We start from the raw sequence: 26,756 nt of genomic DNA on the forward strand, positions 1-26,756 counted from the left end.
CGAAGCTGCTCTCTTGCAATTTTTTCGCGATTCTTTCTTTTTTAATTCTTCGCAATATATTTGTTTGTCGATAAATATTTAATAATGTCGACAAAGTTTGCTTGGGAAACAAAAGTTGTTTTCACACTGGAAACATTGTGAAAACAGAAAAAGCAAGCCCGTGCGCGCGGGACTGTCGCGCTTTGCGTGTGCTGAGTCGAATGTCAAAACACTGTAGCAAAAATGTCCGGTGGTCTTGATGGAAAGTGAGGCATAATTTACCCTGTATTGTTAAAACAACCCGCTCTTAGGTTGAAAGAAGATCGATTAAAGTATGAAAGCTCAAGATCAACCCAAAAGACCGTCAAGTTGGATGCCTTTAGCGGAGCCGCTGTTCGGAGTTGGTAGGGTGTTAGTCTAAATAGACTTCCTAAGATTCTTCACATGCACATTTTTGTCGCCAATCAATCTATGTTACACTCCTTGTAGCAATTTACAACTTCGATGGAACTGGCCGCTATATGTTGCCGCTACTCATCGGAGAAACGGTCAAAATCGTCGAAGAGTGCGGAGGTTAGAGTTCTCAATCTTTCATTATGAAAATACTGTTTATTATGATCGAGTCGACATTACGGAAGAGACATTTAATTACATTTATTAAAACAACATGTTGCCTGTTCACTTCCTTGTGCGAACAAGGTCTAGTATAAACGAGATATCATTTGTACTTGTATATCGAAGTACAATACTTCTACACATGGTATCTTTATTAATAATATAACACTTGCAATTTTAGGCATTAATATTGAATAGTGTATCCATATAAAAAGTGGGAAATTCCTTTTAATATTTATTCAATCATTTCCTGAAAATTTGCATTTTGCAAATGTGTCTCTGGCAAAGACATTCTTGCCTGAAACAGCTATGCATATCTACAAACTGAGACATGTCTATGCCATGTCATAGTTTGTACAGAAAGAATTACCTAGCATAGCCAATTTCTCAATGAGAAACATTCTTTGTTTGCAAACTACTTTACACCCTAAACTTTTCATGTGCAAAGATCTATAATTTGAATGCTGTTAAAGGCATCTCATTCCTACATATTTATCTAATTATTTATCTAATCATTTATCTAATTTTCAGGGTGGTACCGGGGTTGCAAGGTCAGGAACCGCAATGTTCAGGTAAAGCAACAATTGAATGTATTTTTCAAAAAAATTCTTTAAAAGGCTTTATTGACATTAAGGATGTCATTTTTTTCAGGGAATTTTTCCAGCGTCATTTATCAAAACCAAGGACTGGAATATGCAATCAAAGTAAGTAGTATTGTAAGGTGTTAGAACTAAAGATTAAAATCTCAGGAACAATTTTTCAATCTTATTTATAGTAAAAGAGATGCTGCCTTAATCCAAGAAATGACCAGTGTATTGAGAGAATGGGGTTTAATGTGGAAACATTTGTACCTGGTTTGTAAATTTCTTCAGAGGGAATTAGTTTTCCTTTCCTGAACTTTGTTCACTTCAAAGATACCATTTCAAAAATACACTTTGTAGGAGAAAAATCTGGACTTGTTCAACTTGATTACCAAACACATGGATGATCTAATGGTTTGGAGAAGACAAATATCAGGTGGAACCCTCACTGTGGTAAATGATATTTTTATATCCTTACAAGGACTACACCTTCCACTGAAAAATAATTATTTGCTAGACCCTACTTCCTAGGAACAGGTTCATACTGGTAATACACATTGCCCTTCAACCCCCCCCCCCCCACCACTGGCTTGATTGTATACAAGTACATTCTATTTCCTTCGACCCACCTAAATTTATATATATTTTTAATAAGGAACAAGTTTCCAAGCTCAAACAAAAGGTTACTGCTGCAATAGATTATGGCAACAGGTAAAATATGAGTGAGACTGCCTTACCTGGATATATTTAATGGCGAAGACAGACTTTTTGTAGGTCATTTTTGATTTTCTTATTTGGATTTACTCTGGACATAACTTGTACTTCATTTAGATCTGTGGTGGTATAATCCACCCAACCTGTAAAGATAAAATTAAGTTAACTTCAATGACTCCAAAACAAGTAAAAATATAGAATAAACACAAGGCAATGCGACGGATTTCTTTTCAAACGCGCGTCTCCAAGACACCGCTTTTCTTCCAAAAATAAACGTACAAATATAAATACTGCAACCTACAACGTATTTTAAAGCACAAAAACCTTTAAAGGTCAGCCTAAACATGATTTTTTTCTTCATATTTGCCTAGTTTGTCGCAATGAACTATATTAAAATGCTTTCGAAAGCATAATTTGTAACTGTCCGTTAAAACACTCATTTTTCATGGCTATAAAACGACCAGGAAGACAAAAGAATACTCAATTTACCTTTTTCGTTGTCTTATCGAGTGGAAAAGCATTCATTGCACTGAAACGAAAGCCTTTTTCTTCAGTTTTTCGTGCGATATTTTAGCGGCTCGTCGGCCATGCTTACACAAAATGAAAAAGAAGCGCGGAATGGTGCAGTATTGGCGGGAAACAAATTTCCAATGCTGGGAGTCTGGATCGAGTTCTTATCTATCTCTGGGGCCGGTTGTATGAAACCCGGATAGCGGTATCCACCGGATAGTGATTTTTTCAACCGTTCTAAAAATTCTCGAAAAGCGATAAAATTTCAGCTTGAAAGCAACAATTATTAAAGAGGATCTTCAATTTAGGAATACTAAGATTTAATCAAAGTTGTAGCAAATAACGGGCGATTTTGAAGCGATTGAAAAAACCACTATCCGGTGGATAGCGCTATCCGGCTTTCATACAACCGGCCCCAGGACTCTGGCTATAATTAATGGTCATAGAAAATATGACTATTTTTTGCCCCTTGCCGTTTAATAAAAATTTTTAATGGTGTGACAGTATTCTCCCTATTATTAGCTTATTTCAGAACAAGTTAGCATCAAATGTGGTATATCAACTGCCTAAATAGACAAAACACTTCTCGACGTTTCGACCTGAGGGCCATCGTCAGGAGAGTTAGTTATCACTGTTAACTACAGTTTATGTTCACACTAACTTCCTGACGAAGGCCCTCAGGTCGAAACGTCGAGAAGTGTTTTGTCTATTTAGGCAGTTGTTATACCACATTTGATGCTAAGTTGTTTGAAGACGCTGCCACGCTGCTCCTTGGTTATATTTTCAGAGCATTTTGAAGGGGGGCAGTCATGTCGATTAAAGCCATTGTTTTTTTAATCTGGGTGAAACTCTTGATTTGTAGGGTTCTAGACCTTGATCTTGTTGTTCGTGATAAAGACGGGAATATTCTTGACCCAGATGTCACTGGTGTGATTGAGCTTTACAGAAGAGTATGTTTTACACTTTTACATTAGTTGCTTTAACAAAAAATATAATTTCCGTGTGTCTCCCCGTCAATGACGAGTATGTTTCTACTTTACAGCACGATAGCACACAAACTCGTATTAGTGAGGAGGTAAAATTCTAAAAACACTTCAACTTTCTATTTTGTTAGAGATTTGATTGCGATAACGGGGCCGTGAAATATGTGACGCTTTTTGTCTATTTTGACACCACACCATTTTTTTCAGGAAACCAAAACCAGTTTCCCAGAAGTTCGATTTTACTCCAATCCTATCCATTCTCTCTACATCAACATAAAAAACGTTGTGTGCAATATCGGAGACGATGCTGATGTTTTTGTCACCCTGTATGAGCCTCCAGGCCTGAATGGAAAGGAAGGCCGATTCATAAGGTAAGACTGTTAGTTGGAAGATCAGATTTCACAAACATTTTACGATTCTCTTAGGTTCAACCATCCACCTTTTCAGGTTCAACCAACCACCTTTCCGGCTCGCAGAATTGATTTCATTTCAGATTGAAATTAAGGTCTATTAAACTACACTGCTCATGATTTTCGTACGCTAATATCTCTCTTGTCTTGTAGTGAACATTACCTGGTATCCTGGGACAAACATGGCCTACCAAAAGATTTAAATAAGCTTCACAACATGTGCTGTCTTTTCACTGTAAGTTGAGGAAACTTCAAATTACTTGGTACATGCATCTCTTCCGCAACTTATAACTGAGCTTTCATCTCTTTTCAAAGGATCTTGGAAGCAAAGACCTTGAACGGGAAAAGATTTATGTTGTTTGCCAAATTGTTCGAGTTGGTATGTCACACCAGCCTTATGAAACAGCGCGATCATCGGTCTCTGAATATGCAAATATTTAAGTCAATGGTGTTTTCTTCTTTAGGTCGTTTGGAATTGAAAGACGTTGTGAGTAGGAAGACGAAGCTCACACAGGATTTGAGAAGACCCTTCGGCGTCGCAGGTGAGAGAATTAGTGGCGTAGATTTCATCACCGTGGATTTCATTTTTTTTTCATTCATGGTTGGTGGTTCCCTGAAAGTCTAATGTAAAATATTCGTGATATTGAATTGTGTTTCTAGTGTTGGACGTGACTGACTTCATTCACAGGAAAATAGAAATGGAAGAGGATAAAGAACGTTTTCTTCCTCTTCTTACGTATGTCATCAGATTGTTGTCGTTTTGCTTGCAAGACCATGCATGCAGTCTCACTTGTAGCTCACTTGTTGGAACACATGGAAATAGTTGATTTTCCAGTTAGAGATAGCTTTTAAATCATCCTTTTTACCGCTTAAATCTTGGGATATCATAAAACACGAATTGAGCGTACAAAACACGGGCAGTTTGCGAACTTTACTCAAACAACAATCTTCAAAATATAAATTCAAATATATCCACCTCTAAAAAACCTTTCACGGCACATTTAGGATCGACAATACCGAATATCTTCATCAATGGATCACGAAAGCCATCTCTCGGTCAAATGCTGATAATCCTTCGAAAGGACAAGGTGTGAGACGTTTCCGTGACAGCATTTTCTTGCAAATGCGATATGAAAGTAACATACAAGTGTATTAACAGTCATTTTTTACTTTGTTATCCAGGTATTTGGATTTCAGCGCGACTCTTACGTGGCGATAAAGATCAGGTAAACAACTCTTTTCTAAGAACAACAGGATTTTACAATCAACAAACGTCGCGATAAGAAATTACTTCCGATGACAAGCCATTGATGGATATCTTAAAAATATTTCAGGCTGCGTTAGCGAATCCGGCAATAATCAACAACAGAACTTCAATCGCAAGGAAACTTGGATTTCCTGAGGTCATTATGCCCGGTAAGAATGGTGGATGCAGATTGTTTGTGTGTTCTCATGAGTAGCAGGGGGGAGGGGAGCGGGGAGCGGAGTGGCGGGAGGGGGGTGTTGCATGGTGGTTCTTTAAAGCGGAGTGCCTAGTCATTAATGGATGATTCTCGCAAGAGGTTTTGATCCCGTTTTGATGCCAGATTTGCTATTCTCGACATCAGAGGGGTTCTGTTTCTCTACAAATCCTAGTCCGTCACAGTGTTCGTTTTAGTTTATCGTATAATCTTTGTGTTAAGCGAAACTCCTCGGCTATACTGCACAATATGATGTCATGCATCGCGGGCTAACTGTTTCTATAAAATCGTTTTCCAGGTGATGTTCGTAACGACATGTTTATTACGATTGTGGCAGGAAAATTTGACAAAGGTATTAATGCTTTGCTATTTTTGGGACGGGCACTGATCGGGCTGAGCTCATCAGTCTCTTCCCACTGCAAGACGTTGATCATCGTCTGCTGACTGCTTTGAGGGAAAAAATAACTTAAAAGGACGTATTTTTAGGCGATAAGACTGCAAATAAAAATGTCGAGATGACGATGCGCGTTTGTGACCAATCAGGGAAAGTTGTGCCAGTGAGTATTATGAGATAAAGACAGTTGATCCAAAAGACGGTTTCGTTGCTGTGTCGAGCTCACGAATTATGAATTTTTTTAGAACGTAATCAGTTTGGGTGCAGGGGAGCCTCTTTTAACAGAATATCGTTCGTGTGTCTACAGACACTCGCTCACACCAGAATGGCACGAGACTGTCAAGGTTTGTTCATTCATTCAACCAGAACCATGATGGCTGATAATCTTTGACTTTGTCCTAACAATTCGATGAGAAGTCAGCGTACACGCTGCTCCCTAGTTATATTGGGACGTATCTAATTTTGATCGTATTTGATTCCATTTCAGCTGGTTATCCCGATTGATTACTTCTACTCTTCACACTTGACATTCACTTTTAAACATCGCTCTTCAAATTTCGGTACGTTTTAATAGAGTCATAGAACTGTACTTGTCTGTTTGCGAGATTGAATTATCAATAAAATACGACCGCATCATTAGTTGTTTCATCACAGCACATCACAGTTGCATATTTATTTTAGACAAAGACAAAGGTCAGAAAATTACTAATTTTGCTTATGTGAGATTAATGAACGTGAAAGATGGAACAACCTTGCTTGATGGTGATCACGATTTAGTTGTTTACAAGGCAAGTTTGCATTAAATACAATTAATTAATTAATCACTTGATTAAGAACTAATTACTTACTTATTACTTATTAAGAATTAATTACTTAATTATAAGAACCTAATTATGAACTAAGTGTCTAAATATCTTACTATAAGGAATTGTACATATACTCCTTGATAAATTTTTTCCAATTGTCACACTTATAACTTAAAACAGAGTGCAGAAACCTAACCTTTTAACAGTATTTGTTACAACCGCCAGTTTCCTTGTATAGCGTCTTATTTTTCGTTTAATTTTTTCTTATTAGTGTGATACGAAAGAAATCAAAGACAACAGTTACTTCAAGTTGCCCTCGTTGAAAAGTGAGCTTCATCTGCCTGCTGGAACGCTCAGCAAATCTAATGCTTTATGTGTTGGTCAGTTAACATTGAGCCATAAAGAGTCGTTTCAAATCACATCGTTGCTGTGCTCAACAAAACTCACCCAAAATGGTACGTGAAATTCCAGACCAGATTCTTGCAGTGTCTTGTGAGTGATGGGAAGTTTTAGGCCTGTGAAAACGTTGAACTTCTCATGTGCCAAACGCATTAAAACAATAGATAATGAAGCATCTCGCGTGTTCGTAACTGAACTATTATGCTCCTAACACAAGCACTTTTGTTCACATGGTAAAAGTGTTTTTTTTCTTTTTTAGTCGATTTACTGGGTCTCTTGAAATGGAAGTCTCAAATGAATAATCTGCGGGTTATTTTGCCCCAAGTAACGAACGTAAAGGGCGAAGAGATTGTGAAGGTTTGGGAGTGACGATTTGCATTGCATTGATAATGAATACATATATAGCAAAGTCTTTTATAATGACCGACTAAATCGTTCGGTGCTTTTTACCAAATCATTATGTTTGCATTTTCGTTCTCTTTCAGTTTTTACAAGACATCTTCGATGCATTGTTCGCCATTTTAATGGAAAGTCCGGACAAATATGGAAAATTAGTTTTTGACGATTTGGTTAGTGTATAAATAGTATCCATATAGGGTTCCTATGAACTCGGTAGCTCTTGTTATGTCTTCTCATTGATTAATCTTAATACGGCTTTTGTGAAGAAAAAAAACCAGTGAGATTTAAATTGAAACGATTAACGATATTTCCTTTATAATTTCAAAGGTATTTGTCATCAATCTGTTGGCAGACAAGAAGTATTCTCATTTTAGACCAGTTTTAGACACGTATATTGCTGATTTATTCTCCGCCGCAAAAGCTTACGAGTAAGTCCAAAATCCTACTGCAATGTGATGTTTAAATTATAGTCAGTACCTTACTGGAATATTATTGCATTTACCTACATGGTCATGCTCTTTAGAGGTGCTTGGACACCCCGGAAAACATTGTTTTCTTTCTTGTTTCCCATATGATTAACGGATCGTATTTCTCAACGGTAGTTTCTTCTCTTGAAATATAGTACCCTTATATGTGTCATAACTCAATACGTAATGGTTATAACTGAATGCCGCTCTCCCAAGTTGGATTTGGTCAAGTTCGACTACATATTTAAGACAATGAAGGTGTGTGAAACTCATAGATTATTTACCGTGTTAGAGGCTGTACTATCCTTTACCCAGTAATGGTAAGATGATGTCTGATCAGATCTGGTGGAGAGGGAGGGTGTATAAAATTGATGGTAAAAAAGACTATAGGTGCAATTGTTTGATAAAGGGCTTCAGCACACTAGTTAGAATATGTATCTCTTCAGAATTCTTCTGAACAAGGTCATGAATATCGAAAGAATAAACTTAATTCCGTATATTTCAGGCGATTGAGTACATTTTCAAACTGATTATCCGCTCAAGGCTGTTGTACGAGAGGTAACGATTGAAGGATTTTGCAGTGAAGTTTCTCTACTGGAATAGGACTTAAACAATTCGTGTATTTCACAGGACATCGAGTGACCCTAATCCGGAGAAATTTCGAGATGATTTGAACAGACTCTTTCGGGTATTGGTCGCTATGATGATGGACACAAAGAATGAGACCCTCAAAATTCAGGTGCCCTTTTGTTATCCTTTAGTTGTCCTTTTGTTATCCTTTAGTTGTCCTTTTGTTATCCTTTAGTTGTCCTTTTGTTATCCTTTAGTTGTCCTTTTGTTATCCTTTAGTTGTCCTTTTGTTATCATTTAGTTGTCCTTTTGTTATCCTTTAGTTGTCCTTTTGTTATCCTTTAGTTGTCCTTTTGTTACCCTTTAGTTGTCCTTTTTTTACCCTCAAGTTGTCCTTTTGTTGACAAATATTTGTATCTTTATAAGGGTCAAGCTTTGAAGAATATTCCTTCCATTTTTGGTCATGCTTTGAAGATTTATGATCCCGTTCTTTTAGGGTGAGAATCCTTTTGCCTCGGCGTTGTCGAAGAGAACAAATTCCCTAACACAATAACTTTCCTTAGAAAATACATGTGGCAGCGTTGTGTGACTGAAATTGACAGCGATAATGTTTTCTTTCAGGGAATTTGCTCGAGATTTGATCACCAACATTCCTCAGGGTCGCCTAAACTCCCAAAAGTTGACGTGTATTCATGATATGGTGAAGAGCGAGTTGTTTCAAAATGAAGGTAAGTATTTGGCTAATCGACGCTTTTAGATGGTTGATTTTTACTGTTATCTTCTTTCGATAGATGTTAACGAGTGGATGGCTGGTATATGTTTGGCTTTTTGCGCATATTCCAGCCATTACACTAATTCGCTTTTTCCAGCATAGTGCCATTCGTCTTGACCTTTTTAGACCGTTGTATTTTTAGGTCATTGTAATATTCACCTAGTCAGAAATGATCATCATTGCGGACTGTGTATTTCTCATTTTGTTTCAGTGTCTCGGCATATTTTGTTGCCAATGCTGACACGAGAACTCTCTCTAAACTTAATACAAAAATCAGAGATGAAAGTTTGTGCGGACATCATTTCAGATCTTTTGGTCACCCTGAATCAACAAAATGTTGTAAGTTTCATCTGACATTTCATTTGGAATTGTGTTGATTTACAGTCCTTTCATTCAGATGTATTTAACAAACTTTCACGTGTCCCCGACTCCCAGTCGATGTACATGCAAATATCTTTAGTTTGTTCTGTGATCGATAGATTTGTGTTTCGTGTCTAGGGACAAACGTTTGACGATGTTCATACGATTTCCCTGACGTTGCTGCATCCAATCCTCAATGCAGTCATCAGAATTGAAAGAACCGAGCAGTATGCTGTGAGTATATGCAATACATACAGTGTATTAGAGACTTTAAGATTTGATCCTGCGTGCGGTTTTCCACAGCCTATAGTTCACAGTTCATGTGCATGCTTCAATTTTCATGGACAAACCTCAAGACAACAGATAATATCTCTGACTAGAAAATACGTAGCCTAACTTTGCCGTTTGCGGTTGGCTGTTTTTGTCAACGGGAATCTTGAAGTGTCCATTGTGGTGAGAGTATAAAAGTTGAACAAACGAATGCAGGTAATGTTTAGGATGCGCTGTTTCCACGAATGTTCTTTTTTGTTTAGGGGAAATACTTCGCCTGTTTTATTTCGCTGTTAAGTCTCATGAGTATTGAACATTACGATTTGTACGTCGTATCATTTGAGGATCGTGAGAGATTCACGGTAAGCTTGATATCTTAAGTTCTCCTTATATTCTTGGGGAACTAAAGCGGCTACATGCACACGCAGAGACGAACTCATGTTATAACCCGTATAGCGAAGACTTCCACGGGCGATTCCTATCATTCATTTTGCTATTCGTTTTTTCAGGATTTCCTGATTACTTTATTCATGCATTTTCGTGACATCATTGCGCACAGTTTTTATCAAAAAGATTGGGTCACGATGATTATGGTACAAAATAAGTGAGTGAATGTTGATTCTTAAACAAGGCAATCTTTGGTTTCGTAATCGTAACCAATTCCACTGTTTCAAACTTTGCCGTCACAACTTGCTTTCTAATTATTCTAATTTAGTGTGATCGTGAGGGCATTGAATTATTTCTCAGGAGCGCTCGAAACCAATTTCTTAGATTTTGACGGTTTTAATATTCAGGTAAGAATGTTTTCTTCTTGCCCTTCTTCCCCACTTTTCCTCAGCCCCCTTACCTTCCCTCCCACTCTTTGTCCCTACCTTTCACTCAGCTACCCTAAGCATTCCTCCTACCATTCCTCCCTACCACTTCTTCCCACTCATCTCTCAGCCTCCCTTACTCTCCTACAAAGAGCACCTCTTTTTTTCCAATAGCTGTGGACGAGTTTCTTCGAGTTGTCAGTCTCCTTCATCACCCAAGGACCTTTAAATTTGGAAAATTTTACCGAAACGAAGAGAAGCAAAATTTTATCAAAGTAGGCAAAAAAAACTAAGTCATAAGCCACGATTTATAATTAAAAACCATGGATTCAGTTTACGAATACTCCAGACATCTAAGTTTCATTTCAACCATTTGTAAACCGAAGTGTATTCTCGGAGTATTCCTTCATTTCTGAACAGTAACTAAATGAAGTAATAATGTCAATGAAGCGAAGGAATACGCTTTGATTTAAATAATTCTTCTTAGATATGGCGATATGCGAAAAAGTGTTGCTCTGAAAATCCGTGATATGTGGCAAAAACTTGGTAATTCTACTTGTAAATAAATTCCATTTCCCTAATTTGTCGCAATTAACTACATTCTAATTGAGTATTATTTATAATGTAATTAGGGAGTCACAAAACGAAGTTTATTCCCGGACTTGTTGGACCGTTCTTGGAAATGACCTTAATCCCTGAAGAAGGTATATGTGTGGGTTCTGTAAAAATCGTAGAACACAATTATTCGATAATCGGTAATACCACACCAGAATTCAGGTGGAATGTAGGCTGACTTCCTCTTGCGTTTGATTTTAGAAATAAGAAAAGACACGATTCCCATCTTTTTTGACATGATTATCTGTGAAAACAATGCTAAAGGTGGTTTCAGAGAGGTGAGTGATACGAATAGCCTCAAAATTGTAAGATCTTCAGCTAATAAGCACTTCAAATTTCTCTCCAGAATTTGTATTCCATTGTTGTGTGTGTGTGCAACTTCATTGGCATTAACATTTGTGTACATCAATTTATGAAACAGATTGAAAATGAGATCATAAGAAAATTGGATATTATTCTTGAAAGTGGAAGGGGGGACGAAGAGTACAAGGCTCTATTTGGACAGATGTATGTACATACGTGAAAACTACAAACAACAAGTGTTTTATGCGAATTCATATGACTATGAGCTGGACAAATTTTTACAGTATATGATTTAAAGCCATTTTTCAAAACTTTCATTACTTTTTTAGTTTATCCAGCTTGTTCTCAGTCAACCCGAAGCTTTGTCACGATGGTAAACGTTTTGTTGAGACCATCACAACGTTGCTGGAGAAATTGTTGGACTATCGGACTGTTTTGAACAGCGATGATAGTATTGACAATCGTATGAGTTGCATCGTGAATTTGTTGGTATGTGTTTTAAACAAAGATTCCATGATTTAGAAACCCAGCCTTTGTTTCACCATGAATTTTGACGAACACGCAAGCTAGGAAAAAGGACGAAATATTGCTCAGCAGGAGAAAGTTTAAGAATCCTTCCAACTGAATTAAGTTTTCTGTTTTCTAGAATTTTTATAAGGAGATTAAGCGTGACGAAATGTATATTCGGTAAGAACGGATTATGAAATCTTTTCTTTCTGTCATTCGTACTAATATATTGCAAAGACCTGGTTTAACTCTTCATTGCACTAATATTGTATCCAATATTATCAGCCTAGACCTGACCGCGTTATTTTGTCTACTTTAAGGTATCTGTACAAGTTATATGAACTCCACGTCAGCGTATTAAACTACACTGAAGCAGCTTTCACTCTGCTGTTGCATGCTGATATATTGAAGGTATGAATGCGCTTTAGTACGTTACGATAGCTTTGTTACTGTTAGTCAGAGCATGCGCTATGCTGATCTTCTCAGAGAAGCGTTATAGAAGATTATTGGTTACAAATGTAAAGGGGCTGTTCACACACGATCTTGCTATGCTATATATGCAGAGATTAAACGAAACTTGAGATGATCGACTTCATTGAAATGAGTATATAACAATATCCTGACAGTCGTGTAGTTACCCGACAATCGCATGTATTTGTTTTGTTCCAGGAAGACTAATTTTGATACCTCAAAATCACCAAACGCCTTCGTTGAATCTTGGTTAAGCAGGCTTTTATGTAAATAGTCCTTTCAAACCTTCAATTTCTATAGTGGAGTGACGATGCTATCAGCATAGATGACCATGGGAAATTTCAGGCTGAAACTCAGAGGTGTATGAAAGAAAAATTATTTAAAGAGATCATTGAACTTTTCAACAAAGGACAGGTAAAGTCGTAGGCTAAGTGCTTTGGTTTTTCCTGCATGCATGCATTGTGATATCGGTAAGCTAAATCGTTTATCGACGGTTATGTTTTTGTAGACTTGGGAGGAGGCGATTAAATATTGCAAAGAACTCGCTGAACAATACGAGAAAGAGACGTTTCAGTATGTCGAACTTGGTCAAATCTTGGTGAGTTTGTGTTGCGCTTGTTGACATAACTGCATTGATTGGTGAAGATCTTAAGTTGGGCGCGCGTGAAGCAGTATGCTGTGTACCAGAGCGGTGGAGAGTGATGATCGAAGGTTGCAGCACAGTCTACGGTGTTTTGAGAGCTGAATCACCTTCGTGATTACTATACATCTTATCATTGAATTAACTAACATGGTGTATGATTTTTTACAGCGGAAAGAGGCTGGATTTTTTGATAATATCGTGACGAAATTAAGAGCTGAGTCTTCGTACTTCAGAGTTGGTTTCTATGGTCAAGGATTTCCCACGTTTTTGCGGGTGAGAATTTTGCATATATGAACGTTTATATAAAGTAGAAAGTGGCGCGATTGTTCACGGGAAGGATAGAGGTAATGTCTGCATAGGACGATTCTCGGGATCCAACTAAGAAAAAACTTTATCTTTTACTAGAACAAAGAGTTTATCTATCGAGGAAAGGATTACGAACAAATTGGGGACTTCACAGTTCGAATACAAAATAATTTCCCAACAGCCCAGGTATTTCAACTGTCAGATATATTCCAAAGTTTCGGTGCATGGTGAATATAATATTTACTTGTTAATGTTTCTGGTTTGTAGGTGATGACTAAGCTAACTCCACCTGGTGAAGATATTAAAAACTCGAACGAACAGCGTATCCTTTTGTAAATGTTTACAAATTTTCGTTGTGCCCAGCTTTAAGTATTGTTTATGTTTTATTAAGAGGAACGCAAGGTTTGTGTACGAACATTTTTGTAGTTTATATTCTTAACTTCTGTGAAGATCTTCAAATCAATCTAGTCGATCCAGTTCCTATTGAGAGAAGAAAGTACCAAGGAAAAGTCATATCGGAACAGATTACGCAGTACGTGTACCCATTATTCCTCTTGTCACCCTCGCATTCCTTCTGTGATCCTAACATTAGACTCTCGTTAAGTGTCCCATGCAAATACTCATCAATTTATTTTTAAGGTTTTATGAACGAAACGAGGTGAATCAATTCAAGTATGATAGACCTTTTCATAAAGGGAAAAAAGACAAAGATAACGAGTTTGCTGTGAGTTCGTTATTTGAAATTTTCTCCGAGCCATAATTTGGCTGGGATTTCACTACGAGAATCCGCAACGAACAACATTCAGGAAATGTTGGAAATGTTTGTTCGAATTGTATCTCGTTTCGCGTCTACTCTGCGCCATCGTTAGATGCATACGAATCTTCTTAATTCGCGGCTCGGCGAACGAAAATCTATTTCCAAGCAACTGATTTATAAATACCTTTTTATTAAAACTTGCAGACGTTGTGGTTGGAACGAACCTGTCTCCAAACAAAATATCGTTTCCCGGGAATACTTTGTTGGTTTGAAGTGACACATATATCAAGAGTAAGCCTAGTTTTCAAGTCTAATGATTGGCATTTTACGTGAATTTTTTATGCTAAATTATTTAAGGATGAAGTAGAATTGTGAGCCTTATTCCTACCTGTTTCCAAGAAAAAGTTTCCTGGAAATCTTAGTGTTTCTTTTTATTGTATAGTATGAAATTACACCTCTAAATCTGGCTTTGGAAACGATGGAACAGAAGAACCAGGAACTAAAAACGTTGATCTCCAGGTATAAAAAAAATCCTCAGCAGAATATCAACCCGTTGAGTATGTCTTTGAATGGCGTCATCGATGCCGCTGTGATGGGAGGAATTGCCAACTACACCAAGGTGAGGAAACCTGCTTTTTTATAAACTTGTATAAAATGTCTGGGCTGTGACGTAGTGCGCGGGCATGTTCCTGATTGGCCTGTGGCCTGGCCGCATTAGCCAATCAGGACACTCTTTGTCCGCAAACTACGTCATTTGCAACAAACTTTAAAAGTAGCTTTAGGTTGTTTAGTTTGTAGAGGTGTAAAACGATAAGAAATTGCTCGTTGTATATACAAATTGTGATCAATTCATCTCTCCGTATTTGTTAGGCTTTTCTTTCGCAAGAATTTTTAATGCAAAACCCGAACGATGCACATAGCGTTGACCGATTGAAACAGTTGATCATTGATCAGGTAGGAGAGACGTTGAGGAGCTTCAGCAGTCTGGTTGTCTCAACACTGGGCTTTTGACTATGAAGTAGATTAAATTGAGCTTGCTGTCATTAATACTTTTCGAGTGTATGCATTAAAGTCGAGAGGTCGAGACGTTGAGTTACAAACGAATTAGGTGAAAGTTTTCATCCCGCACAAACTTGAAGGATTATCGATGAATTTGATATTCCTTCACTTGGTCATTGTGTCTACTGTAAGCAGACTTGTCTACCGAGCAGAATGTGGGGATTTTCAAGCAATTTAGATATAGTGACGTGCACAATTAGGTGAAATTACTGTGCTTATGTTTCAGTATGACATACTGAAAAGTGGAATGGCTGTTCACAAAGAGCTTGTTACTGACGCTTTAAGACCATTCCACGACCAGTTGGAAAAACGATTCGTGGAATTGATGGCGCTTATTCCGCCGAGAAAGAAAAAGACTCCTCCTTTCCATAGGGTAAGCCTGCGAAGTAATAATTAGGCCATGTTACTTCATTCTGGTAACATAAACCTAATGCGGTCAGTGCATGTGTTTGCCACTGGACTGTGCCACAATCGCCTACTAAGTAATGTAATCATCTTATCATTGTTCCATAGCAATATAACAGTGTTAAAGAAAGACAGAAAAGGATCTCAACACCCGTACGAAGTGGAAGCACCGTCGGCGGACACAACAGGAGTACGGTGATAATTGACAATGATCTGGGACCGACACCTGAGGAGTAAGAGAATGTTCACATGATCCCTCTTAGTCGAGTTCACGCAAAGCGTGAGACGACTTTTGAAGTATTGAAATGAGTATATAACATGATCCTGACAGTCGTGTAATCACCCTGAGCATAGCATGTGGTTGTTTGGTCTCGTAAAGACTTATTTCAATACCTCAAAATCCTCTCACCTTTCGTTGAATTTTGGATAAAAGACAGGGATGACGTTTTGTTGATATTCGACTCCAATCAATGCTTTTCCTCTGAACGGAGTATTTTTTGAAATTACAGAGCACCGCCATTATTGCCTGAAAAGCACATGTCCATGAGCCCGGAAAAAGGACCACCCTTACCAAGACGCTCCGTGGCTAACGTTTTAGTTCAAGGCGTAAGTTATTTCAAGAATTCATTTTCTCCCTGAGCTATGATCATAAATTCTGACGGGGTTATTTTCTCAAATGTATCACACTTTTAATTGGATCGGGTAAATTGCATTATCGGGCGTAGTATATTGCGCACATTGTATAGCGCAGTTTAGCGCAGTTATGACTACACATATCACGCGCGTGAATTGGTGCCTTTTCACCAAAGCAACGTTCTCCCTCTGTTAACCCCCCCCGGTCACGACATCAGTTTAAGTTGTTATGCAGTATCTGTGTCCCGAGAACGTTTTCATTTTTTCTTTAATATCGCATTTTAGTCGCCAACACTATCACGATCACCAAGATCGGACGACGAACAGCCGCCTCCGAAACCCGAACGCGAACGAAAGTCGACGATGGCTCGACCGACTGATATCAATATAGAAAATGGACCAGCGCAGCATGCAATGCAGAGGGCGGTGACACCTGAAGGAGAGGTAATTGGGTTCCAGGCTTTTCCTTGTTCAGTTTTTCATTGCTGTCTGTGACGCACGCAACGTCGATCTCACAGAGCGCAATATGAAACTGGACACAAGTACGCGTAGGCTACCTGGGGATGTATCACGAATTTGCATCATCATTCCGGGTGTTGATGGTCCTTGAATTCTTCCCCAGTTTTCCGACCCTCCCATTACCTGCACAAACTGACTTACGCACATTTCCTTTCAGGCACCCCCCAGACCACCGAAAACCCCGAAGAAGACGTAATTTGCTGGAAAAGTGAAGATAAAAAGATAAATATTTTTTTTAATTTGAATATGCAATTGAAACTTCTATTTTTTCAAATTGAATTGGGCACAGAATCAGACTGAGCTGGTTGTGTAATATATGAAAATCAAGACACCAGTTCAGGTGTTTACTGGTAAATTAGTAAGCAAATACACAATTTTAATAACTAATGTCAGCCATATATCTTTGAACTGAGAAACTATTTTTTACGTGCATTCATATTGTTAGGCTTAACACAGAAAATAACCCGTAATTTTTTTCTAACAGATATTTGGTAAAAGTATGAAAAACTTCCCAGTATTGCAACAAATTATAATCCTACAGATTTCTTAATTGATGATTGTGATTATTCCACGGAAGTTGGTAATTTTTTTTAATAACCTTGCTCAACATTTATGACGAGAGGGCCTCAAACATGGCTCAAACCGGGCCCGCCTAAACAGGTGAACCCCCGCACACGGAAGCCTGTGTATTTCTCTCCAAATATGGTATGCCTTATCACTTCCGCCTACGACCGGAATTCAATCAATTTGCATTTTGAAACACTTTCTAAAGTGTCGCAATTATTTGACAAATTTTGACCAGTTCTGCTCTGACAACGGCGGCGAGCAAACATGCACGGAGAAATAATCGAATAATGAAGTTCGTAGCAACGTTCTTTGTGCAGAGACTTAAATCAATATCATTAATGCCGATATATTACATTCGCAAGAGGATCTAACAACAGGCTGAACGAGAGGTCGGCGAATCGGAAGAACGCAAATCGAGTATTTGACTCCCAGGTTTGTGAGGAAATGTATTAATTTGCTACATTTAAATACATGTATATGCTACATTTTAGAAACATGTACTTTCAGTATTCCATAGCGAAGTTTGTCTTAAAAATTGCTTTATGTATGTTTAGTATTATTTCTTGTTATTATTAATTTGTCGTATGCTTGACGACAGTTAAATAGCAAAACTGTAGATTTACTAGTATACTAACTTCGTATATATTGAATTTTACGCTAAGCGGAAATATGCTAGAAGAATTTTAAAATTAGGTAAGAATACATTCGGATAACTCGAAGTTACTTAGATCATGATGTAATGTTTTTGTGCATCACTGAGTATAATAAATATTGAAACGACAATTATCTCTTGCTTATAAAGTATTTTACGATCACATGATGTGTCTTGAAAAATGTAAATATTGCCAAAGACCTTTTCTAAATTTGCGTACCAACAATTGTTTGGGTGTGTGCGGAAGTAAAAAGCGAAGGTATTTCATTTTGGGAGGACTTAATATTCTTTCCAAAATCTTTCCTTCCATAGACGTAGTCTTTCTACATCTTTTACTAGAATAACAATCGAGGTGGTTATAATGTTGGGGATAAAAAAGCTCAAGCGGCAAATTCTGAAACTGACCAATACAACATGGTAAGAGGAGGCATTTGAGAAGATTGCATTCGATTTGTGATGCACTTTTGTGTTAACCCATGTCTTGTTATCGCTTGTCAGGAGTTTTTCCAAAGTGGACCGAAGCATAGAGGAAAAGGAAACGAAGGCAAATCATTTCTGACAATTGAATGGACCAACCAGCATGGGTGTGGTGGAAGTGAGGATAAAGACCCACATAAATTGAACTGTAATCTGGTATTACAATACATGTGCGAACCTGATGTTACTAACCCTGGAAAATTTAACATACGAAATGGTGAGTTGAACATTGTTGGATCATCAACTGTTGTATGCACCTTACTCATTTGCTTCATAAACTCACTCTCTATTTGTTTGCTAGACTTTTCTAATAGATACTTCTTGGTCCTCTTTAAATCCCCCCTCTGTATACTCCCCAGTAATAGACCCAATCTCTAATGAAAACCTTCTCTAATGTAACCCTTTTTAATTAATGCAACACACCCCTTCTCTATCTCTAATACACCCCTTTCTAAATCCTCCTCTAATATTGATGCACCTCATCTAGTCTCACTAACAAAGTAAACAAACCCTTCTCTAAGCACTCTCTCTAATAAACTCTTTTAAAAAAAACACCTTTCTAACTCACACCAATCAAGAAGCATGTGTGTTCCAAATTCGGAAATATAATTGTAAATGCTTAACCTAATACAGTTTTTTAATATATGTCAAACTGAAAGGACGATTTTTGAGACATTTGTTATATTAAGTATACAACATCATCGCTTTGCCTAATGTCCCGTTATATTGGTTTTATTATCGTAATTACCCGCGGCGTTTATTAAATTTTTGGTGGGCGTTTATTTGAGGGAGGCGTTTATTTGAGGGAGGCGTCTATTCGAGTAAGTACAATAATTTTGGTCTAAATGTCTTTTTCGTAATTTTTTCCCTTTTGTATGGCGTGTTTATATGCGTTTATATTCAGTTCATTTCAAGCGTAGATTCAGTCTGTGATAATCGTGCGGTTCTACCCAATCTCTTCATTGCCCTCCTCATTTCACCGTTCATCACGCTGTAAATAAGCGGATTGAGTGAGCTGTTAAAATATTTGATCCATTGCATGGCCACGACCACCTCGGTTCGTGCAGGCTTACACTTCAAGCTTCTCCAGCTGAGGCATATCGTAGTGTGAAGCAAAATCACGAAATAACCGATAAAGCACAAGACAAAAGCTCCGACCACAACAGCAAGGGTTCGTGTTGCTTTAAGCTCCGCCAATAACGAAATAATTCGCTTGTTTTTATGACTTGTTCTTCGGCCGTCCTTGTCTGTGTCTTGACCATTCTCCCGGCTTGATTCTTGGTCGTTTGGGCTTGAATTTTGATAGCCTTGGGCCGCTCTCTGCTCCTGATCAATAGCCATGATACGAACACGATGGTTCAACGCAATCTTCCCAACTTTTCCATACATGACAAGAATAACCAGAAGAGGAATTATGAAAGCAAGAATCGTTACAGCCAGGTTCACATCGAGGCGAGGCATTCGCCTTCTATACGTCGCTTGTATCAGGGTGAAGTTTAGCGCGCCATACATCCAGCTTACGATTATCATCACAATTACTTTCTTCCTTGTCACCATTCCGTAATACCTGATGAAAAAGATGAAATGACTTTATTTACGAGAATTATAGACAGTCCCGGTCCACAGTGATTAATTTGTGGCTCAAAAACTATGCAGTATGATCTACCTATGATCTGGAGGTTAGGCCAAGCAATGGGAAATAAAATTGCCGCGCAGGTCCACGCTATTTTTCATTCTGATACAAAGCTGGTATTTTGGTAAACTTCCTCCAATCTCGCTCAAAATGGTTTTAGATTTTGATAGGTATATCCAGGGAAACCTTGAATGGCCTATAAAAATCTAAACTCTATTTTGAGCGAGACTAGCTTATTCGAACAAGTCTAGCATTTTGGGGATTTGTGTCAGGATTTAGCCTCGATGGAAGTTTGCGGTGTGCGGGAAATTCCACCGGCATGTCTTTATCGCCATTATTGTCGACCGCGCCACGACCCCGCGCCATTTTGAAGTCTAACCGCATGCTGTATTTCTTGGCATGCGAAGCTCTTTCGAGGCTGTAAATACTTCCATACCTGAGGGGATACTGGATACAGACGTAACGATCAATACTGATGTACATCAAGTTGGTTATACTTGCAATGGATGTGATCATGTCAACGGCTTTCCATAGATTATTCATGTCGGGGTTATCTATAAACCATTGTGTGTTTTTATAGATAACGACTGTGAATATTGGTAGAGATAGCAGGCCGACCATGATGTCTGCAAATGCTAAAGATACGACGAAGTAGTTGGTCGTTGTTCGTAATCGTCTAGTCGTTCCAAATGCCAAAATAACCAGACCATTTCCAATGATAATCGCAGGGATAAGGACACTGAGCAACACCGTGCTGGTTATAACGTACGTCTGAGACTGATTTGGGGGCATAGCACCTGCGTTTCCAGGACAGCTATTGTTAGTGTGGTTGATATTACAACTCAAATTCTGCATGATCGACTTGACCCTTTACTTCTCTTCGTTTCACGAAAACTCCTCGTATTCTGCCCACAACTCACAAGCTCAATCTGTGCTCCCTCTCTCGACAGTTCTGCCTGGCTACTGGGTTGCTATTTAAACTATTCGCAAAGACACCAAAGCAGATTATTGGCTGAGTGTTGTTTCTAATGTTGGTTTTCTTTTATATTCTTTTTTCAACGCCTTAAATCGTTTTTGCTTCGCCTACATATTATCCATTCAATCCCATGCCATCCAGGCTTGTCCCCACTTCCGTCTGTTGTGAAAATTGACAGTGAGAGATGATGAAAACCTGATAGCTTGTGTTCTTTCAAAATTGCGTCTTTTATTCTCGGGAATTCGGTTCAGCGTTCTTAAAAAAAAAGCGAGTTTTAAGAGGGTCAAATGATGTAATACGCAAGATTTGTGGAATCTAGTGTAGATATTCCTTGGTCTACACAGAAGGTTCTTTCGCAGGGTAATTAAATTGATAGCAATTTGATTTGCTGCTTGAGACAGCATGATCGCTTTCGCGACGGGAATCGTTCAGCTAAAATCCTTGATTGTGTACATCGTACTGTACACTGTTTTTTGCTGTACTATAAAAACACGATTACCTGTGATTACTTTGTTGAATGTTCTTGTGCCCACGGCCATAAAAATCTCGATAATACACGGAAATCCTGCATTTAATTATCCTTGCAATAAAAATGCATTGCTTTAACAATGGACGCAGCGTGGCGCAATCGAAAATTCAGCTGTAGTAAATTCTTACGCGGCGAATCTAGAGATATATATACTGAGGTGAAGAACTTACCTTCGGGGATGTTTGATGTGGGAAAAGCTCTGAATAGACGTGTATTTCTGCTGTGTTACCCGAGAAACCACGATTGATAATAGTTTTCTCTGCAGCTGAAAACACAAGCCGCGTGTCAGATTGTCATGTTGATGACAAGAATGTTGGAGAAAAGACCAGTCGATGATTCTATACTCACACACGCACAGCGGTCACAAGTTCAACGAACTAATAAAGATTATAGACCCAAAAATGATATTCAGTCCGAATTCCGAACTTAATTTGAATCGCGTTGATCGTTGAGATTGGTATGCCCCTAAAACTTCTGCTTCCAATCAGTCACTATCTTGATGATTACGTGGATTTAGGGGTTTGGTGATAGCTAAACTCCATCGGTCTCTCAAAGCTGTTCGAGGAAAGCCACTTTCTACGATAAATTTGATATGAAATTTGAAATGCATCAGTCTTTTTAATGTCAAAATGCCATCGCTAGATAAGAGTTTACTGACCGTAGCTTGCATTAAGCGCTATCTAAGTATCAATGCATTCTGCAAAGCTGTTACGAGTTTTATCTACGTTCACAGGTTGCATTCGATCAGATATCTACGCTTTTATAATTTGTTATGAACGTTAATTTAGATTAATTGCGTGTAAAACTGTGATGTTTCCTCATCCGGCTTCGCTATTTTCCGTTGGCAATTAAATACGAATTCTAATTTAAACTGTCATTCAATGTTCCTAAGTACATTACTCGTGTCTTGATAGTTGATAGATCTTTTAAATGACTTAATTATTAACCTCTGTAACAAAAGCGGTGATTAAAATACTTTGCATCTTAATTTCTAAATCGTTTTCAGCAAAGAAACTTGAAATTCCAATCTATAATTAAGGAAAATTGCAACAAATTATCTAATCTGTCTGCAGGCAGGGGCCAGCTTGACTTTGTGGCACTATGCAAATTTGACGTTATTCTAACAGCAACCTCGTTCGGCCCAAGGGCTGTTCTCTGGAAACGAGGCGGTTATATAAGAATTTAAACGCAAATTGCAACTTTGTCAAAGCATTGTTTACAGTTTGCACCGCAAGATATGTCATAAATGTTTAGCGTTTTTTTAAATTGACAAATTAAAGCATAACTTATTTATATGACAAGCTTTATAAAACGCAAAGTGTTTTAACGATTTGAAACAAGACTTGTGTTTTTCAATTTGAGGGAAGTTGTTCTAGTAAATATTTTAATTCTATTGCACATTGAAGATTTAATTTCATCACAATAATTAATGAATTGAGGTTTTGGCCAGCTGTGATGTTGAAAATCACAGGAACTTTGCAAACGACACATGTCCACATACGTCAGTGTGATTACCTCAGCCGGAAAAAGGTATTTTATTTGCACCGTGGCTTGCAGCATAGCTAAAAATCAACTCCCAAATCACTGTCAGTGCCGTGAACCGGCTAGATTTCTAGATATTAATAACTATATAGATAAAATATTATACGAGCTAGTTTAAATTGATAAAATTATGTCTATTCGTCTGATAAAATTATTTGAATCATTCGTGTTTCATCGTCACTAAGTGCTGATCTGTTTTGGATAAGGCAAGTCTACCAACACTCAAGACTACAACAATCAAAAGTTCAATGCAAAGAACCAAAAAGACACCAGGAAAAATCAAAATGTGAAAAACGATAGAGCTGTGCAAGAACCCTGGGAATGGTATGATAAATGCGACAAAAGACAGAGAAATAAAGGTATTTGTTGTAGCGTTGAGAAGAGGGACTACCCCTGGGCGAAGGAAGTGGGGCACGCTCTGTCTTTCGGGAGTCGGGAGTCTTTAAATCCCTAAATTTAAAGTAGTTTTAAAAACGTTTAGATCACTGATTTGAAAATACAAGTAACTAACTTTTTAACCTATTGTGCTAAAACTTCAATAAAGCAGCACTTCAGGATAGCTTATGATAATTTTTATTATTTTGCCGTTTTTTAGGTCTGTTTACCGCTGATCAGAAACTTCGCGGTGAGTCTAGTAAATATACGAGACAGAACCCCGGAGGTCAAAGATATGGATACGAATGTCCGGAAGAAAGGGATTATTACCCGTATTGGCATCCTACCGATTGGAAAGATATCGCAGTTTTGGTTCACGATGAGAAATTATGCAAAAACTATTATGAAAAGGAGAGTTTTAATGTGAAACCCAAAGGTATGAGGCCCGTATAACCGTCACAACTTATCACCAACGGTCCATACACGGCATGATTTAAACATTTTTTATCTATTTCTTCCAGGCGAGTGTTTGGAAAAGTATAATGGAGGTGGGTACAGGCATGCCTCGAAGTACAACAATGCCAAAGCGTGCGCGGATGGCGGAGGAGAATGGTTCGGGTTTAGTAACTACTTGGAAGAGGCTCCACAGCATGGAACCGAAGAGGCCTGTGAAGGCGCGAGGACGAAAGACCAGCCGTTCATTTGGGGAATACCTTACAGAACTCAAGACTTGGACACGAAGAAACCGCAACCAAAGTGCTTGGTTGGTTTAGATAAACCACATTGTGAACTTGCCCCGTGGTCACGTGATAATCACCTTGGCAACGGCCGTGACGGTGTGCCATTGAACTATACCTGGGTGCTACCTCATTTCCCTAGCGGGAAAACCCAGCGTTGCATTTTTAGAATAAGGTATTGTTGCTTGACTCTTTAAAGGATTTAGACCTAATTGTTTGGAATTTGTGATTCAGTTCATTGGATGAATCCCGAAATTTAACCCTAGTTTTATCGCTGATCACCGGACGTTTATCTTGCAGATATAACATATCACGGACGATTATGATCCATTTACCCAGTCCACAATCAAAACTTGTAAGTGTCAAGAAAATAAAGCATATCAATTCTGATAAGCTTCGCGGTGTTGCACGTTCAATCACCGCAATTAAAATCGCCGATTCTTCATTGCCAACTCTGTTTTTTCTAACCAAGCTCTTTTCTTTTTTTAGAGTGGGTATGGTGATCTCTCCGGTCCAACAGAACGAACTGGTGGATATCGGGGCAGCTCAGACACCTCTCAGACTTGCGATCAACACCGCGCAATACGGCCGCACCTTTCAAGATAGATCTCATGTCTTCAAACTGAAGAAACGAATTGCGAATAAAATCAGGGATACGGATACGATCTTCAACCTGAATGTCCGTGGGAAACGTGGAAACATCGTGCAGACGTATCCGGCTGTGGAGTATGATTTCATACCAAACAGACTGAGGATGAGTGAAAATGAACTTCTTCATATTCAGTGGACAGGTATGATATAAGACTATTGAATTTTGGCCGCCTCCGAGTCGTTGTTCCTTTCATTTAAGCATACCCTTCGTGCGTAGGCAGCGTATCGTAAGCTCCTTCCCAGTCCTCTCTTGTGGAAGCACGACTGAGACCATCTCTTGAGGAACCAGCTGTAATCTTTGTTGATTCAAATATCCTGGGGGTTTTTTTTCAGGTTCAAACTCGCACAACAATGGCAATCCAGCTGGGGATGGACAGGCTGGTGACGCAGGGGAAGGCAAAGCAGGTACGTCATGTAGTATTACACAAAGCTGATATCGAGTTGTACAAAACTCTCAGTCGAATTCATACTGCGTTTACGCGAAAAACCTGGGAACGAAGATGAGTCTAATTACATTCAGTTAATGAACTATACTTTTCCCCAATCAATTGTAATGATTGTAATAAGTTAATTGTATTACGTTCAATATCTGGTGTCCCGTTAAGCTCACGATTACATCGCGTTTTTCACAGGTACGGACCGCAGTAATATCGTTGAAGTACTGGATCCAATTGACAACTACCCAGTTCCCTTCGAGAACTCGACTATGTTCTCTGGTGCGAAACTAGTCTGGTCAAGCGCGGAAAAGACGAAAACCATGGATGATGCCGCTGTAAGTTTGGCGAGTGTTGGCTACTACGGTTGCCTCACGTGTATAAAAGGCAAACCTTTGTTAAACAACTTGTTAAACAATGCTCCAGCGTCATACCCAGGTTTGGTCTTACAGTTAAGCCAAGGGAAATATCACTATATCTGCTCCAGAAATAATAATTTTTCCAATCGAAGTCAAAAGGGAATGATAACGGTTGTAAAAAAACCGTAAGAGAAATGATTTGGTTGAAAACGTTCTCATTTGTTCGATAAAAGCATTTCGCTGATTTTGTAAAATTTTACACAACACTTGAATGGCTTCTGACAATGTTATAAACTGAAACAGTCGTATTTACACCAAGCGTTCTTAAAGACACCTCATGATTTGAAGAATCAACTTTACTGGGCACCTCATCAAATATATAGATAGCATTAGTTTTCTTCGTACATGTTTTTGGTACCATTTTCTACAGCCCTTCATCGCAAGTCACAATGTTCCTAATTCCTATTCACCTTAAGTCACAGATAGGATTAACGTTCATTCAAATACATACAATATATTATTGATTATACATGAAGCGCATTGTGTGATGTGTTTAATTCCATTAGTCTTCAGTAATCTCGTACCCGCAGACCTAGGCCCCTAGTCTTTCTTCTCCCCTCCCCTTCCTGACCACGGGATTTTCATGCATCATCTTCTCTACATACTTTGAGAGGTTTTCAAACAAATTTGCACGCCACGTCAGTAATTAATGTCAGACAATACAAGATATGCATCAATTTGAAATTATATATGCAACAATTTTGTAAAGACGGGCTTACAAGAACGTAAGAGAAACGTACGGTGGCCCACAAATGCAAACACAACGCAATATTAACTAAGCACGACGGTGTATTTAGTAAAGCTCAACAGCAAGTAAACTCGAAGAAATATCGATCGGCCTATCACAACACAATATTTGCAAAACACAACAATAAATTCATGAAACACAACACAATATTTGCAAAACACAACAATAAATTCATAAAACACAACACAATATTTGCAAACACAACAATAAATTCATAAAACACAACACAATATTTGCAAAACACAACAATAAATTCATAAAACACAACACAATATTTGCAAAACACAACAATAAATT

The 26,756-nt window shown here is 38.3% G+C and overlaps 2 protein-coding genes and 1 pseudogene across 2 annotated transcripts; 2 read left to right on the top strand and 1 right to left on the bottom strand.

The window, feature by feature from the left end:
- Positions 1 to 194: 194 nt before the first annotated feature.
- Positions 195 to 17,704, top strand: LOC114516357 (dedicator of cytokinesis protein 1-like). The gene is made up of 60 exons (XM_028535807.1): positions 195 to 383; positions 469 to 552; positions 1,126 to 1,166; positions 1,246 to 1,298; positions 1,370 to 1,448; positions 1,536 to 1,628; positions 1,831 to 1,886; positions 3,262 to 3,349; positions 3,442 to 3,474; positions 3,590 to 3,753; positions 3,946 to 4,027; positions 4,108 to 4,171; positions 4,257 to 4,334; positions 4,453 to 4,528; positions 4,798 to 4,880; positions 4,975 to 5,018; positions 5,127 to 5,208; positions 5,551 to 5,604; positions 5,739 to 5,809; positions 5,892 to 5,990; positions 6,134 to 6,206; positions 6,328 to 6,434; positions 6,724 to 6,907; positions 7,111 to 7,208; positions 7,337 to 7,420; positions 7,578 to 7,678; positions 7,873 to 7,975; positions 8,223 to 8,275; positions 8,348 to 8,456; positions 8,714 to 8,784; positions 8,909 to 9,015; positions 9,271 to 9,398; positions 9,558 to 9,653; positions 9,953 to 10,051; positions 10,199 to 10,293; positions 10,405 to 10,483; positions 10,676 to 10,776; positions 10,989 to 11,047; positions 11,134 to 11,205; positions 11,318 to 11,394; positions 11,538 to 11,623; positions 11,749 to 11,908; positions 12,066 to 12,106; positions 12,247 to 12,337; positions 12,698 to 12,811; positions 12,906 to 12,995; positions 13,209 to 13,313; positions 13,446 to 13,532; positions 13,614 to 13,668; positions 13,797 to 13,878; positions 13,986 to 14,070; positions 14,308 to 14,394; positions 14,546 to 14,722; positions 14,974 to 15,057; positions 15,389 to 15,535; positions 15,676 to 15,800; positions 16,077 to 16,173; positions 16,486 to 16,644; positions 16,877 to 17,299; positions 17,649 to 17,704. Exons 1-59 carry the CDS (start codon positions 314 to 316, stop codon positions 16,913 to 16,915), a joined length of 5,301 nt encoding a protein of 1,766 aa, XP_028391608.1. The 5' UTR covers positions 195 to 313; the 3' UTR covers positions 16,916 to 17,299; positions 17,649 to 17,704.
- Positions 17,629 to 26,173, top strand: LOC114515902 (annotated as a pseudogene).
- On the bottom strand, positions 18,652 to 21,830 carry LOC114516359 (octopamine receptor beta-3R-like). Its single transcript, XM_028535809.1, has 3 exons — positions 21,724 to 21,830; positions 20,485 to 21,279; positions 18,652 to 19,982 (listed from the first exon to the last, which is right to left on the bottom strand). Exons 2-3 carry the CDS (start codon positions 20,901 to 20,903, stop codon positions 19,316 to 19,318), a joined length of 1,086 nt encoding a protein of 361 aa, XP_028391610.1. The 5' UTR covers positions 20,904 to 21,279; positions 21,724 to 21,830; the 3' UTR covers positions 18,652 to 19,315.
- Positions 26,174 to 26,756: the final 583 nt, after the last annotated feature.

Source organism: Dendronephthya gigantea, unplaced genomic scaffold (genome assembly GCF_004324835.1).
Source record: "Dendronephthya gigantea isolate DGI-Jeju-01 unplaced genomic scaffold, DenGig_1.0 000005F, whole genome shotgun sequence".
Classification (NCBI taxonomy): Eukaryota; Metazoa; Cnidaria; class Anthozoa; order Malacalcyonacea; family Nephtheidae; genus Dendronephthya; species Dendronephthya gigantea.

Coding starts and splice junctions, on each gene's coding strand:
- LOC114516357 (XM_028535807.1), top strand. CDS start 314: ATGAAAGCTCAAGATCAACCCAAAAGACCGTCAAGTTGGATGCCTTTA. Junction 1,629..1,830: donor CAGGTGGAACCCTCACTGTG/GTAAATGATATT, acceptor ATTTTTAATAAG/GAACAAGTTTCCAAGCTCAA. Junction 13,669..13,796: donor TAAAAACTCGAACGAACAGC/GTATCCTTTTGT, acceptor ACTTCTGTGAAG/ATCTTCAAATCAATCTAGTC.
- LOC114516359 (XM_028535809.1), bottom strand. CDS start 20,903: ATGCAGAATTTGAGTTGTAATATCAACCACACTAACAATAGCTGTCCT. Junction 19,983..20,484: donor TGTATCCAGTATCCCCTCAG/GTATGGAAGTAT, acceptor CTTTTTCATCAG/GTATTACGGAATGGTGACAA.